The sequence below is a fragment of the Megachile rotundata genome, chromosome 5 (assembly GCF_050947335.1).
Source record: "Megachile rotundata isolate GNS110a chromosome 5, iyMegRotu1, whole genome shotgun sequence".
Lineage (NCBI taxonomy): Eukaryota > Metazoa > Arthropoda > Insecta > Hymenoptera > Megachilidae > Megachile > Megachile rotundata.
The window spans coordinates 18,385,665-18,401,771 of NC_134987.1; the positions used below are offsets into that span (position 1 = coordinate 18,385,665).

The 16,107-nt window shown below is 42.2% G+C and overlaps 1 protein-coding gene across 8 annotated transcripts in view; it reads right to left on the minus strand.

The window, feature by feature from the left end:
• unc-13 overlaps positions 1-16,107 on the minus strand; it is a 300,331-nt gene that overhangs the window by 211,551 nt on the left and 72,673 nt on the right. For 5 of the 8 annotated variants that reach the window (XM_076531753.1, XM_076531754.1, XM_076531750.1 and 2 more), the window contains 8 exons: positions 7,629-7,748; positions 5,616-5,785; positions 4,934-5,127; positions 4,146-4,178; positions 3,513-3,628; positions 3,146-3,332; positions 2,691-2,891; positions 75-2,612 (listed from right to left, as the gene is read on the minus strand). In XM_076531753.1, coding sequence (XP_076387868.1) covers positions 75-2,612; positions 2,691-2,891; positions 3,146-3,332; positions 3,513-3,628; positions 4,146-4,178; positions 4,934-5,127; positions 5,616-5,785; positions 7,629-7,748 — 3,559 coding nt within the window. The remainder of the gene's footprint in view (positions 1-74; positions 2,613-2,690; positions 2,892-3,145; positions 3,333-3,512; positions 3,629-4,145; positions 4,179-4,933; positions 5,128-5,615; positions 5,786-7,628; positions 7,749-16,107) is intronic. The other 3 variants (XM_076531751.1, XM_076531755.1, XM_076531752.1) reach the window with 3 other exon arrangements.

The window sequence follows — 16,107 nt, forward strand, 5'->3', positions numbered from 1 at the left end:
GACATTTCTGTACGTACAGAGTACATCGATTTAAAGGAACTGAAACCTAAGGTCATCCAAGAATTTCAATGTACCTTTCAAGAGGCTCGTCCCTCATCTTGTAGTCGTCGTTCACTGCATTACTGATGACTTCCGGCTCCTCTATAGATTCCTGATCCTTGAAATATCCCCGCTGATAGCTCTCCGCTCTGGAGATCGGCTGAGGACCAGAGAAGCTCTGCCCCAAGCAGTCTCTCTTCTGATAAAAGTCAGTCCTAGCAAGATGTGGTTTGAAGTTCTCCTGCGTGGTCGAAGAGAAGGAATCCTTTCTGGTGGGTTGCGTGTACGAACTTCTTCTGCTGTACGATTCTTCAGGGTAATGATCGGAAGCATACGAATCGCCTCTGGTGAGTTTCGGTTTCTGAGAATGTTGGCTGTGCTGAGAAGAATGCTGACTGAGTTGGCTTTGATGTGACAATTGCGAATCTTTCCTCTGCGGTTCCTTCGGAATGATCTCTGGGTACTCTTCGTCCTCTATCACCTCCTCCTGATAGGATTCGGTCCTGGTCAAGCGTTTCCCGTTCGCCGTGGTGGTGGTGTGCACCATCGCCGTGACCGTCATGCTGGTCGTAACGTGATTGGACGTGACGTGATTGACCATCGTCGTCGGAGGCTGCACCGTACTTTGCGGGGACTCGACCAAAGTAGGGGCAGCAGGACTGGAATCGCCTGCCGTCGAATAGTCGCTGATTCCTTTTTTCTGCGGTATGCTGCTGATCGAACTCACGGCAGTTTCGATAGACTCCTTCAGCTCGTCGTCTCTAGATTCCAAAGAATCGGTGTTCTGTTGGACTAGAGGACTAGCTTCGCGTTTCTCGAGCTTCTTCCTCCTGGGTACACCCGTCGACGACACGTCCTGACTTTCCTGCGACGTGTAGTAATAGTCAGACTCGCTCGATTGGTAGCCGTTCGCTCTGGTCTGACCCCTCGGTGTTGTCACCGACAATTCTGGAACTTCGCTCGGTCTCCTTTCCGTGCTGCCCGATGGACTGTCTTTGTAACGCTCCTCGAACGACCCTTGATAGGAGTCGTGATAAGACTCCTCGTATTGATCGGGATAGTCTTGGTACTGATCCTCGTACTCGTTCTTGTACGTTGTAACGGGCTCCTCTTTACTGTACGGTGTCTGATAATCCACGTAGTCTTTCTGCGGTTTACTGTAGGCATCTTCGTAATTGCTTTGCGACGTAACGGGTACTTGGTTGTAGGTGTCTTGACTGTATGTATCCTGACCGTACGTTTCTTGATTGTACGTACCCTGATTGTACGTTTCTTGGTTGTATGTGTCCTGGATATAGCCATCTTGATTGTAAGTGTCCTGCTTATAGGGCTCCTCCTTGTAAGGTTCCTGTTTGTACGTATCCTCGTTGTAGGTTTCCTGATTGTAAGTGTCCTCTTTATAAACATCCTGCTTGTAGGCATCCTGTTTGTAAGTATCCTGTTTGTAAGCATCTTGTTTGTAGACATCCTGTTTGTAAGCATCCTGTTTGTAAGCGTCCTGTTTGTAGACATCCTGTTTGTATGTATCTTGTTTGTAGGTGTCCTGTTTATAAGCATCCTGATTGTATGGCTCCTGCTTGTAAGATTCCTGATTGTATGGCTCCTGCTTGTAAGATTCCTGATTGTATGGCTCCTGCTTGTAAGATTCCTGATTATAAGTGTCCTGATTGTACGTATCCTGATCGTAGACGTCTCTGTTGTAGGTCTCCTGATTGTACGTGTCCGGATAAGACTTCTGATAACCGGTCGACGTATTTATATTGTACTGAGAATCGTATTGCTCTTGTTGATACTGATTATACGTGTTCGTTACGTTGTTTTGGTCGTATACACTCGCCGGTACGGACACGCTGTAATCGTCGTATTGCTCCTGATACGTATCTTCCTTGTACGAATGAACCTTCGTCCTGTCCTGATACTGCACGTTGTTCTTATCGTAGCTCATCACCTGATAATTATCTTCGATTATCATGTCCCTGCTCGTTTTCCTGTATTGATCGTTGGGCTGGCTAGCGTACTGATCGTTCGGCTGGCTCGCGTTCGGATATGTCATGTCCTGATACGTATCCTGATAAACCTGAGTGTTTTGTTCCACGTAAGGCTTTTGATACTCGTCCTTGTACGAGTTCTGTAAATACGTTTGATCGTACGTATCCTGTGTCTGTGGCTCTTGATACGAACGACCGTAATGGTCATCGACCTGGGGCGTGTAACTGGACCCATATTGACTATCCTCGGCATATTGAGTTTTGCCAGGCACGTGCATCTGGTCGTAACCACTTTGCTCGCTATATATACTGTCAATGTAGGTATCCTGAGGTAAGTTATCTTGGCTGCGATAAGCGTAATTATAGTCCTCGTTGTAGTCAGACTTGTAGTAGCTCTCCTCGGAAGGAGTTCTAGTCTTTGGCAGTTGCCTGCTCGGTGTGGCAGGTAAGGAGGCAAGCTTACGGCTGATAATAACGTTGCTTGGCGTTGTTGGTGTCGGAGGTAGTTTCTTTCCCGTCCCTTCTTGCCTGGACGACGGTCGTTGCTGCGGTTGAAGCGGTTTTCTACGACGAGTACTGTGACTACTGCGGACACAAACACGACCGCTCATGTTTCGTTTGCAACTCCATTAATATTTATGCGAATGGAAATTAAGATAATACCTGTAATTCAGTTCCTCCGATTCATAGCTGCGCTGTCTGGTAACTGTTGGTCTATAGTCAGGTCGATGAATACCGATACTAGATGCAGGCCTCTGGGGAAGCGTTTTCCTATTCCTTTTATTCTCGTAATAGGTACTACTTCCTAGGTACCATTTCCCTCCGCTGTCCCATTGCCTGTCCTCGTCATCTTGACCGTACCTACTGACATATTCGAGGTTAAATAATTAAAGCGAGAAGGACCAGTGTACACTCGACCGCAACGCAGGCTTCCCTCAACAAAAGCGTCTCTGTAAATCTTCTGATATTTATAGCGTTTAATTGCGTCAAGAAATAATTTCGACGCAGTTGAAATATTTGAGTCGACAACGTAATGACATAAATTCGCCTCGACGATAATTGTTGGAAATTCTACGTTGCAGCCCATTAGTTCAGCCGATAACATTGGAGACACTTACCTTTCATCTTGATATCCGTATCCCGTGGTGGTATCGTAGTACTCATTGTATCTGATATCCGTCTGGCATTCGGGATACGTGGCACTCATTTTCCCTACTCTCCCGTCGCTGCTATATTCATCGGTATAATAAGAGTGGTCGTCGTATAAAGTCATCTGTCTCTCCAAAGACGGTCTTCTATGAGGGCCTGTTTACGCGCACAATAGAAAAAGAAGCACGTTACAATCTTCCGTAGACGTTTCTTACACGCGGGCGAAAAGCAACGCGCTTCGTGGCGCGTTTACGTGGAACAAAAGCAGTCACGTATTCATTCTTGTTGAGAAAACAGCCGGGATATACGTGTCCGTACAGCAGGGTAATATCATACCTCTTCGCCTGGAGGAGCTCGTAGTGGTCGGATAGTACTCGGTATCGCTGTAGATCCTCGTTTCGTCGACTCTCGTGCCGTGATAGTCGTAACCCTCGCTGTACCAGCCGTCTTGGCTGAAATCACGGAACAACGATGAAGCGAAATCGTAATAATCGCGGTAGATAGAGGCGGAGATGAAATGACCCGCGCGAAATGACAACGTTCGCCGGAAAACGAGCGATACGCTTTGTTAAAAGACATTTTCAACGATCACCCGACTATCGCAGCGCCACTAACTGCACCATGCAACTACCTGTGGATGCTCGTCGCATTCTTCATAACCCATTGAGCGCAAACTATTATCCTAACCTACGACAATTCCCTTCGCATCGTTTCTCCTAACGAGTTCAGCTTGTCAAGGAACGTAAACAAGATACTAACAACTATTAAAAGTCGAGATACTAGAGCTATTCCGTGATCAGCTATGGGTGTCTGTGTGCAATGTTGTCGCGCATGAAGTCCAGTTTGTCGGTGCTGTGAAATTTCGAAACTAACGGTGACGGGCTAATGAGAAAGCAAAATGAAGGACATGTGAAATATGAAAAGTCGTAGAATTTTTCTCACGAGACAGTTGGGGTACTCGTTTCGTACCTGTCCTCGTAATCCCACGTGTGCTTCCGTCTTCTAAATCAGGCAAACAAAACAAACAATAAACGATTTGTTCTTCGGACACATCGCGATACGATCAGGGTCGTACAAGTATCTTTATTCGATTTATTCTATATCGATTCCGAATGCACTCTGCTTCTCAGGCAGAGAAAACAAAGACTTTTTAATTGGATACGATCAACGTTGTACATGTATTTTTAAATTAAGTTTATAGCATCAGTTGGGTATTTTTTAAAATAATCTTGAGACAAAAGTTTCGAATAAATTGAAGATATTTGGAGATACTGAAAATTGTAATGAAAAGTTTTCTTATAATGAAAACTTTGAGTGAAAGCAAATTGTTTGATGAATAAGGGATAATTCTTGAGTCAAAGGCACTTTTATTTGAAACATTGATTTCAAGTAAAATTTAAGTTCATATGTTTCTCTCAAATTTTAAATAATTTTTTATGAACTTATGTTTAAATGATTGATTTATGAATATCTTCGCTTTATTCGAAATTCGGCTAAGATTACTCGAAGCAATTCGACTCCGTGCACGACCCTGTTGATCCTCGACTCTCAATATTGGAATCGTATAACGGGGTTATAATTTAAAAATTGAACAGCAGCAGCAGAAGAAGAAGGAGAAATAGAGAGAGAAAGAAACTACTTGTTGTAATCGAACAGCAGAAGTAATTAATCAAAGGAAGAAGTATCGTTGTAACGTGTTCGTACTATATTCGGTGTGTAGTATATTTGTGTTTTAAGGCTCGGTAAATGTCAAATACCTGTATTCCTTATAGTGTCTTGGTCTACTATTGTAGAAGAGTGGCTCGGAAGATTCTGAAGCGTGCTGAGACTGAGAATACCTTTGCGGTGGACCTTCTTCTGGGTATGGTTCGTCGTAACGTGGACTGTGTCCCGATCCACCGTAAGTTCCGTAATTGCTTGGAGCTAGTCTTCCTCCGACTGTGGCTGGAATCTGGTGGCACATAAAATTAATGAAACATCGATCCTCGCGAACAAGTTTCTTCGGGGAATTACAACTTCATGCTACAAGCCACGGCAAACTCTCGTTACATCGCCGATGGTAGACCATGACAATCCGCGCAAATCGTCGTAATAACCCTTTGCGCTCGGCCGTCTCCTCCGAGGGACATTTTAAAACTTCGAACGCAAAGGGTTAGGGAGGAACACGTTTTGGCTATCCGGTTGCATTACCAACCCGGTGCAATGCCAAATAATTTCCACTTTTACCATCCCGTCTACGGTAATTGTAACGAGAATCTACTGTAAACGCAAATTGTAATTTCTACCCGTTGTGAAACGTGTAATTGGCTTAATGTTACAAAACATTAAACTCGCGTGAAAAGGAATTTCTAAGATAAAAGTTAGAGTCCATAGGGGTTTAAGCAATTCCAAAGTTTCGTAATTAATAAACAGGGCAACGAAGTATCGATGAAGCAATACCTGATGATCGTCCCTCTCGTAGCTATTTTCTCTCGAGGTCTCGAGAGATCTTTGAGGGGTAGCCAATTGGTTGGCAGCGGTACGAAACTGCGAAGCCGAGCTGTTTGCACCCTGTCCGCCTACTGGATAATTCAGGTCTGACGTATAGTCCGAATCCTCTGAGTAACCCGCTGAAAGGCAATTCGAGTTTAATGCTCTGCTACAAGACAAGGCAAATCTTTCATTCGAAACAATCGCCAGGCTCGTATCTCTCGATGCAAAGAATCATGTACTTAATTCGCTAGCTCGTGCTCAGATTAAAAATCGCTCTTCCTTGTACGGACTAATCAAGTTCGAAGCAACACAGTTTCCCTTGCGAATAAAATCAAAATACATATATAACGATGCAGAGATAAATTTGTTAAAAAAAGTATCCCCTAGCACGATAAATATATCGTCGAAAGTGTATCGGGAATGAACCACGATGAGTCTCGCGTTCTTTCTCTTTTCATCTTGCGGTAAAATACCGGTATTAGAAGCACGCCTCGTTTCTAGAAAACGCACGACGATCGATCGCAGATAATTTCGAAGGTTCGTCGAAACGGAGAATTGGTCGATATTGGACGAATCCGAAAAATTGAAAGAGTGCAACAGCGGGAGAGAGAAACGATTGATGTCCATGCGATTTGTTCGTTCGTGTCGTGGTATGTTTGATATGTTCAAAGAAGTTCTTTTCGTGAGACAGAGACCCGCGGGGAGAACAAAAATGGGCAGATCGATAAATTCTTCTACGGAGAAAGAAAGAAAGAGATGTTGATTGTTAAAGTATTATCATGCCAGGGTTGCAATGATCCAATGATAGATTGGTCTTTGAACGAGGGTTCAGATTTGATGGGGTAAGTTACCGACGTCGCTCGATGGTCGATAACCGCAATAGGGGTGGCGTTTCGACTGTGCTTATTAAATGAAAATACCCCACGTGCACACTCCGTGGATAATGCAATTGCGACCGTATAAAACGCTGTTATGGTCGCTGATCGCGGTGAAAAACTAGCATTACGTCGAATCGATTTTTATGCGAAAAGCTGGCAGCGTAAAACCTCTGCTAGCTGTTCGAGAATAACGTTCGAACAAATTCGTCCTGAATACCGGGAATGAAAGCTTCTACGAAAGAGAGAGAGCTGTAATCGACGTAACTACTGTGTTCAAATTATAGTTGCGCCTGCGTATGCTTAAATTTATAATCACAGTTGACCCATGAACAATGTAGCAATTAAATACCGATTTCCTATGCAGAAAATAATTTTCTCGGAAACGTAACTGCAATGGCGTGCTGTTGACCGGAGCTTTACGTTCAAATAGTATGCTAATTTTTGTTCGAAAACTATACATACATTATCGACAGAAAATACGGCTGCAAATAAAAACAGAAGGATGTCTTACTGACATTTTCTAGTTACTGTATTATAATATCCAATGAAAATATTTCTGTCGGTACACAATCCAATTTTCTTTTTGACCTGATTTTAAATAAGCTCTTAAGATCTAAATTTCACGATAAGAATAATTTTGTTCAAGGGTCAACTTGGTGCTAAAATACTGCATGTTGGATATTGAACGTGATCAAACTCCTTCGAAATTTAGCCCTTAATGTTCGAAAACATTATGTTGCACGAAACGTATTCATAAAAGTCAATATTTGTTAATGTTGTATTATAGAAGAACGTTAAGGGTTGAAATATTCGAAGGCTGCGAAGAACGTTGGTTCCAAAGTGCAGTATGAATGAACGAAATACTCGTGACACGTTCTGGCACGTCTATTTCTCATTGATTCAATGAGAACAGCGATTTAATCGTAACAATGTATCCGGGACAAACCAGGACGTAAAGGAATATGAAATTAGCGCAAGCAACGACTGCGTTAGCGAATCGAGTCAAGTGTAACAATTGATCGGGAACGTTCCTCTCGTGTCAGAGGAGTCATTCGAATAAAACAGCAGCCACTTAAACAGTGGCTTGTTGACGAGTACTTACAGTGGCCTATATTGTACAATATCTGTCGTCGTGCCTGTTCGGCTCTTGCTTCCTGGTCCATCATGTTGTTCAGCATTTCCAGCTTCCTCTGCAGATCCGCCGCCTCCGTGTTCTCAGGGTCTTTCGGAAAGATAGACATCGGTGGGGAAATGGTTAATCGCGACTCTCGACGATATCTACTGTCTCTAATTCTGCATCGATTACTTTTACTACAGCGGAGTCTCGCTATATGGCCCTCGACGCGCATGCAAACACATTCTGCTACTATACGTTCACTTGCCAAAACGCGCAGCACTCTACGATACACAGTTTATAAATTTGGAAACTCTACATTTCTAAATATAGAAATTCGGAACTTTGAATATCTGAAATTTCCATTCTTCTACATTGATCTAAATGCAACAATTTATGAACCTACAAACTTGAAAATATAAAATTTGTAAATTTCGGAATTTAAGATTTGTAAACCTACGGTGAAATTTGTAAGCTTCAGATTAAAATTTTATGAACTTGAGAAAATAACTTGTGGATCCAACTTGTGGATCTGAAATTATATTTGAAAAATCTGAAAATGTAAGATTTAAAAAGTTTAAGTTTCTAAGGCCATATAGCGAGACCGAACTGTATACGAATAAGGAACGAGTCTCTCCTCGATTCGTCCGCGAATATCTACGAACTGGTACTACGTTCTGTTTCCCTTTAACGGCTCCACAGTCACCGAAGATTCTTATTTTTCCGATAATACGAATCTAAGAGCGTAACGTGCCGTCGTCTTAAAAGGAAATTCGTGTTATGCGTTCTTTGGGCGGATATCGAATAGCGTACACGTTGCTTGACGGTTACACCGTAAAAACTGTCGCAAATTGCACTCGAGCAGCATATTAATCATCGTGGAATAACGTTTCGCGATTGAGATTCAACTCCGCGCGGAAGTTTCTTGAATATCGCGACGGTGGCAATGGGGTAAAGGCTGACCTGACCCTCTGTAATATCTCTGCTTCGCAACTCGGTTATTGCGGATTTGTATTTGGGAGAGCACTTTTGATATCGATAATTCTCGTTTAAAGAATGTCTGCGTAATTTACGGTAAAAAATTCCGAAGTCGTTAAATATGCACGTGACGTCGGTCGTTAGAGCGTTAAATATCCACGAAACGATCTCGATAAATTTGAAGGAATTAGCGGCGATAAGTATTGCGATTAGAGTGTTAAGTGCAAGACCTTTTGATATCGCGAAAAGTTGCATAATTACCGCACGTCGCCTACCAATTTATATCGTAACTATAGGATGCATATAAGGCATACCTAAGCCGCGTAAATTGACCTGCGGTCTGGTTCGCTTCAGCGGTTTATTAAAGCCGCGGCTGAATCGCGTCTAGCTCGCGTCCTTTGCAGATTTTCTCATAAACGGACAGATTCTACGCAGCGTAGCTGATTCCACGGGCTTAAACAGCGATTTATTACGCAATCGTCTGACTCGCGTCGAAACCCTTTGGCTGACAACGAGCCCGACAAAGAGAGGAACGGGGAACGTTGTCGAGCAAAACCCTGTTACGTCGTCTGCATCAATTTATCGCCTCGATATCTTCTTCGTCTTACCCCGTCACGTCGCCTCGTTCAACCTACCGTTTCGAACGGAATTCTATTTCTAACTCGATACTCAGGGTGGGAACAAAACTACCGACTTAAACCCCAAATGAAAACGAGAGAAGGTGTGCAGTAGCGATCAAAAGCTTAAGACCACCCTCCCGGTGAACTGGAAACGGATTGCTTCATGGAAATTCGATGGCTCTTGCACAGGGTGTTTCGCAAGCAATCACAACTTCAGGGATGAATTTAACATGCCGGAATGAGAAGACTCGTATAAATGTTTACGTCGCTTTTCGATCGGCACCCTTCAATGCGTATCTCATTTATTAACCTTTGAGGCACGTTTCAAAGAAATATATTTCATGAGACTTTTACTACAAAAAAATTACAAAACGTTCGTTTTTATTATTTAACACGAAAAGGTTACCCAGCATGGAAGGTGGGACAGTTTTTAACCTAACCTCAAAGAGTAGGAAAATAAACCCCATTGTAAATCGACCCCAATATCATTTCTGCAAATTTTGCTTTATAAATTAGAAGCTTTAATTAGAATTATAAATAGTAGGGTTTCAAAAGCTAAATTATTATGTACCTCAGAATAAATGCAAAAATGTTGCGTATCAAGGATATATTTAACGATACGAAAGGTTGCTCGGTGAGATGAGATCGCTTCGGATATTTGATAAGAATTTTTCCTCGTTGAGTTCATCCTTGAAATTGTGGTCACATTTTATAGAACAATCTGTATAAATTGTTCTGTTATTTTCGTGTGTATATACAGAATAAAGATGTTATGTCTCTTTCATTCATATTGAAGTCAGCACATTAAACTTTTACGAGTGCTTTATGAAAGTCGCTTTATAGATTCTTCCCTCGGCTTCGCGTGTTTCCGGTTTCTCGGAACTCGCGAGCGCTTACTTCGTACGAAGACCTTTCGGACAACGAACATACGCGGTTCAAGATTTATATTGTTTTTTATGGCTCGATCTAGATAAGAAGCGTCTACATAATTGAGCAGCGATATTATAGCGTTATTCTACGTTTATGTAAATAAGCAATTACTTGTACGAGAATATACTCGCGATATAAAAGTTAATGCAATGACGTAAGAACAGCTATTTTACTTTCATCGCGAATTTTTCCCTGTTATCGATATGAAGGTTCTGTAAAATAAACCTGTAACGAAAATGGAGAAACGTAAAACGTTGAACAATGTAGTCGGAGGTAAAAAAATAATGAGAACAGAAACATGGTTAAAGATAAAACGGAAATGAATATTCTACGTTTCCCTTCGTGTTCTCGATGAATTATGAAGTGATGCAATCTGGTTCCATATCGTAAAACTTTTAACGAGACTATTAAGGATATCGATTTAGATCACTTTTTTCAGCTGACCCAGTTTGTTTACTTTTTTCCAGATCCCAAATACCAAGAAAGTAACGCGTGCAAAATTCATTCCGTCCGCCTAGTTTTCGTCTTGCAATCTGACAGTAACTTATCGATCACGTACTATTCCGACCAATTGAAAGAAATACAAGTTCTTCAATAAGTTGGAGGAAAGCAATAGACGAATCGATTGGTGAATCTGAAACGACGCTATTTTTAACGAAAACTCGATAAAATCGATCGTTCGAAATATTAAGAATTTGCAAAGTAAGAGAAATACTGAAAGAGAAAAATTTTAATTGAGGCGTGTGAAAGGTGGGAAGGAACAAATTAAGTGCACTCGTAAATGGGCTCGTACGTATTTATTAATAGCCTATTTAGCAAATTTAACTGGTTGCATATAAATACGTAGTACACGTATGTTGCAACTGGAAACGCATCCAAGTCACGCGAATGTTGCTTTTATTGTTGGCAGTAGTTCCGTTGTTCGACAAAATCGATAAAACGCTCATTCAAGAAACTTCGGCGCCCGGCAAACCTAGATGCGTGATAATGTTCAAATATAACACCCTTAAAAAGGGTCAACCGATAACGAGCACTCATACTTTTTTCATAGAAACACAATCTCCCAAATATTCCAACACAAATTCTAATCCAAGTCATATCCGAATATATTTATAAATTCATTGTAGAGATAACCAGTAACAACATAAACCCCAATAAGAGAAGCAGAGAGATTATATTCGCCTCTGTTAACGGGTCCCAATTATCCGAGGAAATAATTGCACGAGCTTACTCTCAAACACGATTAACCGAACGAACTGTTAATGAACATTAAAGACGTAGGCGGAGAGGAAGCCCTTGGCAAACCGGGGAGACCGTCCAAGCAATTCTAATCCCTGATTCTCGGCAAAAATCTCTCTCTCCCTCTCTCTCTCTAATAATATCAAAAGTGTAATACGCCGGCACAAGCCCATTAAAGTCGGATTTGAGAACAGAGAAAAAAAAGAGACTGGAGGGATACGGCGGACAAGGGGCGAGTGAGAGAAAAAAAGGAAACGAACTGGATGCTTTAAAGCACGACCCTGACCCACATATTTTGCATTCCATCGTTTCCTTCTAACGTACGACCAGAAGAGACATGTACAATGACGAGGACTATTCTGGATAAAATGGCGATCTAACGGAAACAGATTATTCCCTGGTCGCTGGCAAATTTACTGGGGGTTGGTTTTTAAATTCTACTTGGTTGCTTCGAAGTTCAGGGATGCACGAGTGCGAAAATTCAAGAAGATAAAATTTACGGATTTGAAAATTTGTGGATCTGAAAATTTGGACATTTCATACTCGAAGGGTAACATTTTATATTTGTCTCATTCAAGAGAAATTCTAGATTGCGAAGTATACAGAAGACCGAGTTCGATGCAGAGCGTGTAATTTGGACGTTGAATGAACCGCCCCCAAAGAAAGTCCCGTTTGGTTTATTGTTTTTGTTCGTGACCAATACGTTTACAGGGTGTTGGTGTGTCGGTCGAGGAAGGCACCGTTCGCTGTTTCTAACTTTGGTCTGGATGCAATTAAAAAAAGGGTCAAGCCCTGTCAGGAGAGCGTCTCGGCAGCGCGAGTAGTTCTTTTCTTTGAGACCACCCCAATCCCTGTTGGCGAGGGTTTCACCGCACCCGCCCCTTCTTAGCGTCTCTCCAAGTGCATCGGGGTCCTCCACCCTGGCACTGGGACGTCTCTTTAAAGTAAAGAAAAAAAAACTCCCCCACCGGCTGCACTTGAGCCATTCCGGCCCTCGAGGCGGGGATCAAAGTATTTTGCACTTTCTCGTCGCGTTCTCGAGCTGGTCGCTTCTGGTCGCGGGCTGTCGCGATCGATTCGCAACGAATGCAACGGGTAACGGCTTGCCCGTCGACGTATACTATTGACAAACTTCCCGAAGAAGGGGAAACAACGAGAAGAGGAAGAAACGTCCACGCGGACGTCTTTGTCAACAGAAACTGCTTCCCTCCTTAGCCTTGAGTTCTCTTTCTGGCCTCTCGCTCGTGGCCGCTCGCGACGTCCAACTATCTGGATAATGATTTTTCTTACATCGCCTCTCGGCTTTAATTCAGCCCGCGACCTTTACCATCGATGCTTCTCACGGTCGTGGATTACCTGATCGACTATCGCACCGATATTCACACTTCAACGACGCTGCGACTTTAATGCTAACTCTTTCAAATACAACCTCGCGTCTCTTTCGATATACAGGATTTCACCTCTAAATTCAAGATTAAATACAGTTATGTTCATTGTATGTTAAGATGTTCATTAAAAAAATCAAGTACTACAAAAATATTACAAGTGTTCAACAACGATAAAACGCAACAACATTTCTTACAAGTAAATTTCGTTTAAGATGAGTATTAAAGTTGTAAAGAAATGATATACGCATCGACCTAAAATAAAACTTTATTTCTGCCACTTTGTTCGATGATATAATATGGTAATCGAAGAAAACGTTTTGGACAGAATCCAAAAGAGTATTATAGCGAAGTAACTTTTATCGCGTGTAGTTCTAAATCTTAGAAGCTAGCAGGAGAAGTCGTTACGGTTCATATACTCGAAGCCGCAGCAGGAAACTTTCGGAGAAGGACTGCAGGAAAAATGTAGTGTCGGACAAAAGAAGCAGCCGAGAGGAGAGTAGACTTTTGTCGCGTAAGAATCGCGAAGGAACCGCTACTGTGTCGTTAGTTAATCAGCTTAATTAAACTCTCGGCTAGGATGGTCTAGTATTTGACTTTAAAAGCAGGGTCGCGGTTGTCAGACCTTTAGGTTTGGCCTTATATCGTTACATCCCTGTACTCAGGATGGATTAGCGTGTTCCAAGGTGGAACAGAAACGGTGACCCGCATGCAGACGCGACCAGATACGGGGAAAGTTTAAATCCGTGAAAAGTCGTCTTCAGTTTCGCTAATCACCTTCCCGCCACCTTTGCCTCTAATCTCGTACATCCTGGTTTACTCGTTTGGCCAGTTAATACGATTCGCTGGTCAACCGAGAGCGTGTAATTAGTCTATTTTTGTCGACCCGAATTTCACGTCGACGAGAACCCTGAGACGGCCCAATGAGCATTAAAAACGGTGAAAGCTTTTTTAATCGTCGGAAAGAGCCTTTAGTTCAAAGGCTAATTCATAACGCTGCGATAAAACGGTTCGTAGGAAGGTTTATAGGACATTGTTTTCGAGTCACAATCGTTCCTATGGTACCCCTTACTGACCTACCCCTTAACTTCGTCCTATTAAAACTAACTTAAGCGATTGACCAAATCTTGAAATATTAAAGTTAATATGTATATCCGATCATTTGCCTTTAGATAGAAGCTATCGAATGTGTTTGATTTACGATCTCGTTTAAGAATAAAACGGTTATCGTAAAATTTTGTTGAACGATAAAATTACGGTAACGTGTCTGCAATACCTGCGTGTCCCAGTTTCTGCAAGGTGCATGGAAAATTCAGCGAACCACCAAAAAAATCCACTGGTGCTCTTGCTTTTGCACCGCCACTTCTCTGATCTCGAAGAGAAAAAATTTCTGCCATATTAAATTAGATTCTAATAACGCAATGTTATATTGCGGACCTACAAGCATTACAGCATAAATAATCAAAATGGTTTCGATTTAAGATGTATCAGCTGCTTCAATAAATTTACCGATCTGATAAAAATTTACTGCTGCTATAACTTATGAAATCAGTGCGACATAAACCGAATAATTCTGCAATCCGTTCATTTTCGTTTACGATTCTATGTTCAAGCAACGTGTACGCAGTATATTTCAGACGTGGGTGTATCTTTATCTAGAGGCGTGCATGATCCGGAATATTTGAGACGTGGGATGAGTACAGTAGACTCTCGTTATATTGCCACAGATACGAGTTGTAGAAAAATTCGATTTGAGTAAAGTGGGTAAAGTTCTTAAAACATAGCTGCAAAACTGAAGTTCGGATTACGTAGAATTTACAGACGACTTACAATTAGAAATTATAAAGTTAAAAATTTGTTTCGATGGTAAATCGGTGATGTATCTGAAAGTCCACGAAGAGAAACTCGGTGGAGCGGCAATATAATGAGACTGTACTGTAGCAGAGCCGAAAGTTCTGTATTCTTGAAACTTTCAGAATCTTAAGTAATATGAAAGTATTGAAATCCCGCTCGATCTCGGCCGACTTGTCCCGAAGTTGGGGCTGTGAATACAAGGAGCGATCCGCACACCTCTATATTTTCCATATCGGCACGTAATTTCAAAAATAGCTCGATCGGATGAAAGAATAACGCGGACCTAACAATAACGACGTATTTTATGGTTGGCTAAAATACCAGCCCACCTCGACATTTCTGGCTCGTTAATTATTAAACGGTATCCTTATCGTAACACGATGTTCGAACGAACGTAATACAAACTTCACGATGCTAGGTCATGCGTGAATAAAGTCTAATTTCTAAAGGTTCGTCATTCTAATTGAACGGTTGAATCGTACTTAAAAATAGAACGAACGATCGATCAGCAAGGTGTTCGGCAAAAATATATGACACGTTCGACGCGGCTGAAATCCGACGAATCTCGATACCGCGTCACTACGTTCGAGCCGAAAAGTAATTCGCAATGTATAGTCGTGTAGCAAACAGAAGAGCAAGAAACAGAATCAGAAGGTAAAGGAGACAAAACGTCTACGGACAATTGGTAACTGATTACAGTGTCGCAGCCATAGCTCGATGTATCTGCAGGTACCCTCTTTCACATGTTCACATTTTAAAAGATACGTGTATATATATTTTCTGCATCGAATCGACGATTCTCGCTCGTCGCGACGCTAACGATTTCCTCTTTTTTTTCTCGAATTCTTATCCAACCCCACTCCCCCAAACCACCCTCTTGTGCTATCGCCGCGCCACTGCGTGCACGTGCGATCATGGTGCTTTCGAAAAGTGAATTTTGTGCTTGAACAAAATGATGCCTGAAATGGAGGAACGGGGAGAGAAACTCCGAGAATTCTGTTCTCAGTCGATTCAACTTAATATCGACCAATTGAACGGAGCTTGCTCGTTCGTCGTTCGCGTTTATTCCGCGACTAAATTCTAACCGACGCGGCTGGAACTGCGAACGACTCGACGATAATAACCAAACGATTCTACGTTAACCGATCGATAAAAAATGCAAGTACATTCGAGAGGTGATGCCACTCGTCGGTGAACACGAATCACCGAAACTCAAACAGTCGATTCGCGAGTGTTCTTCTTTCACCTCATCGCAACTCATCACTACCCTATATATGTATGTAAGATTACTTTCCTAAAGGGAACAAACGAAGTTCTCTTTCACTACGTGCTTCACTCAACAACGCGGTGCTGTCTCTCAAAAAAATAAGGCACGCAACGTTCGGTCGCTACTTCGAACCGATCTGTGCTTGAAACGTGAACAGTTTGCGCAAAATGGAAGGTTCAGAAAAGCCAAGAAAC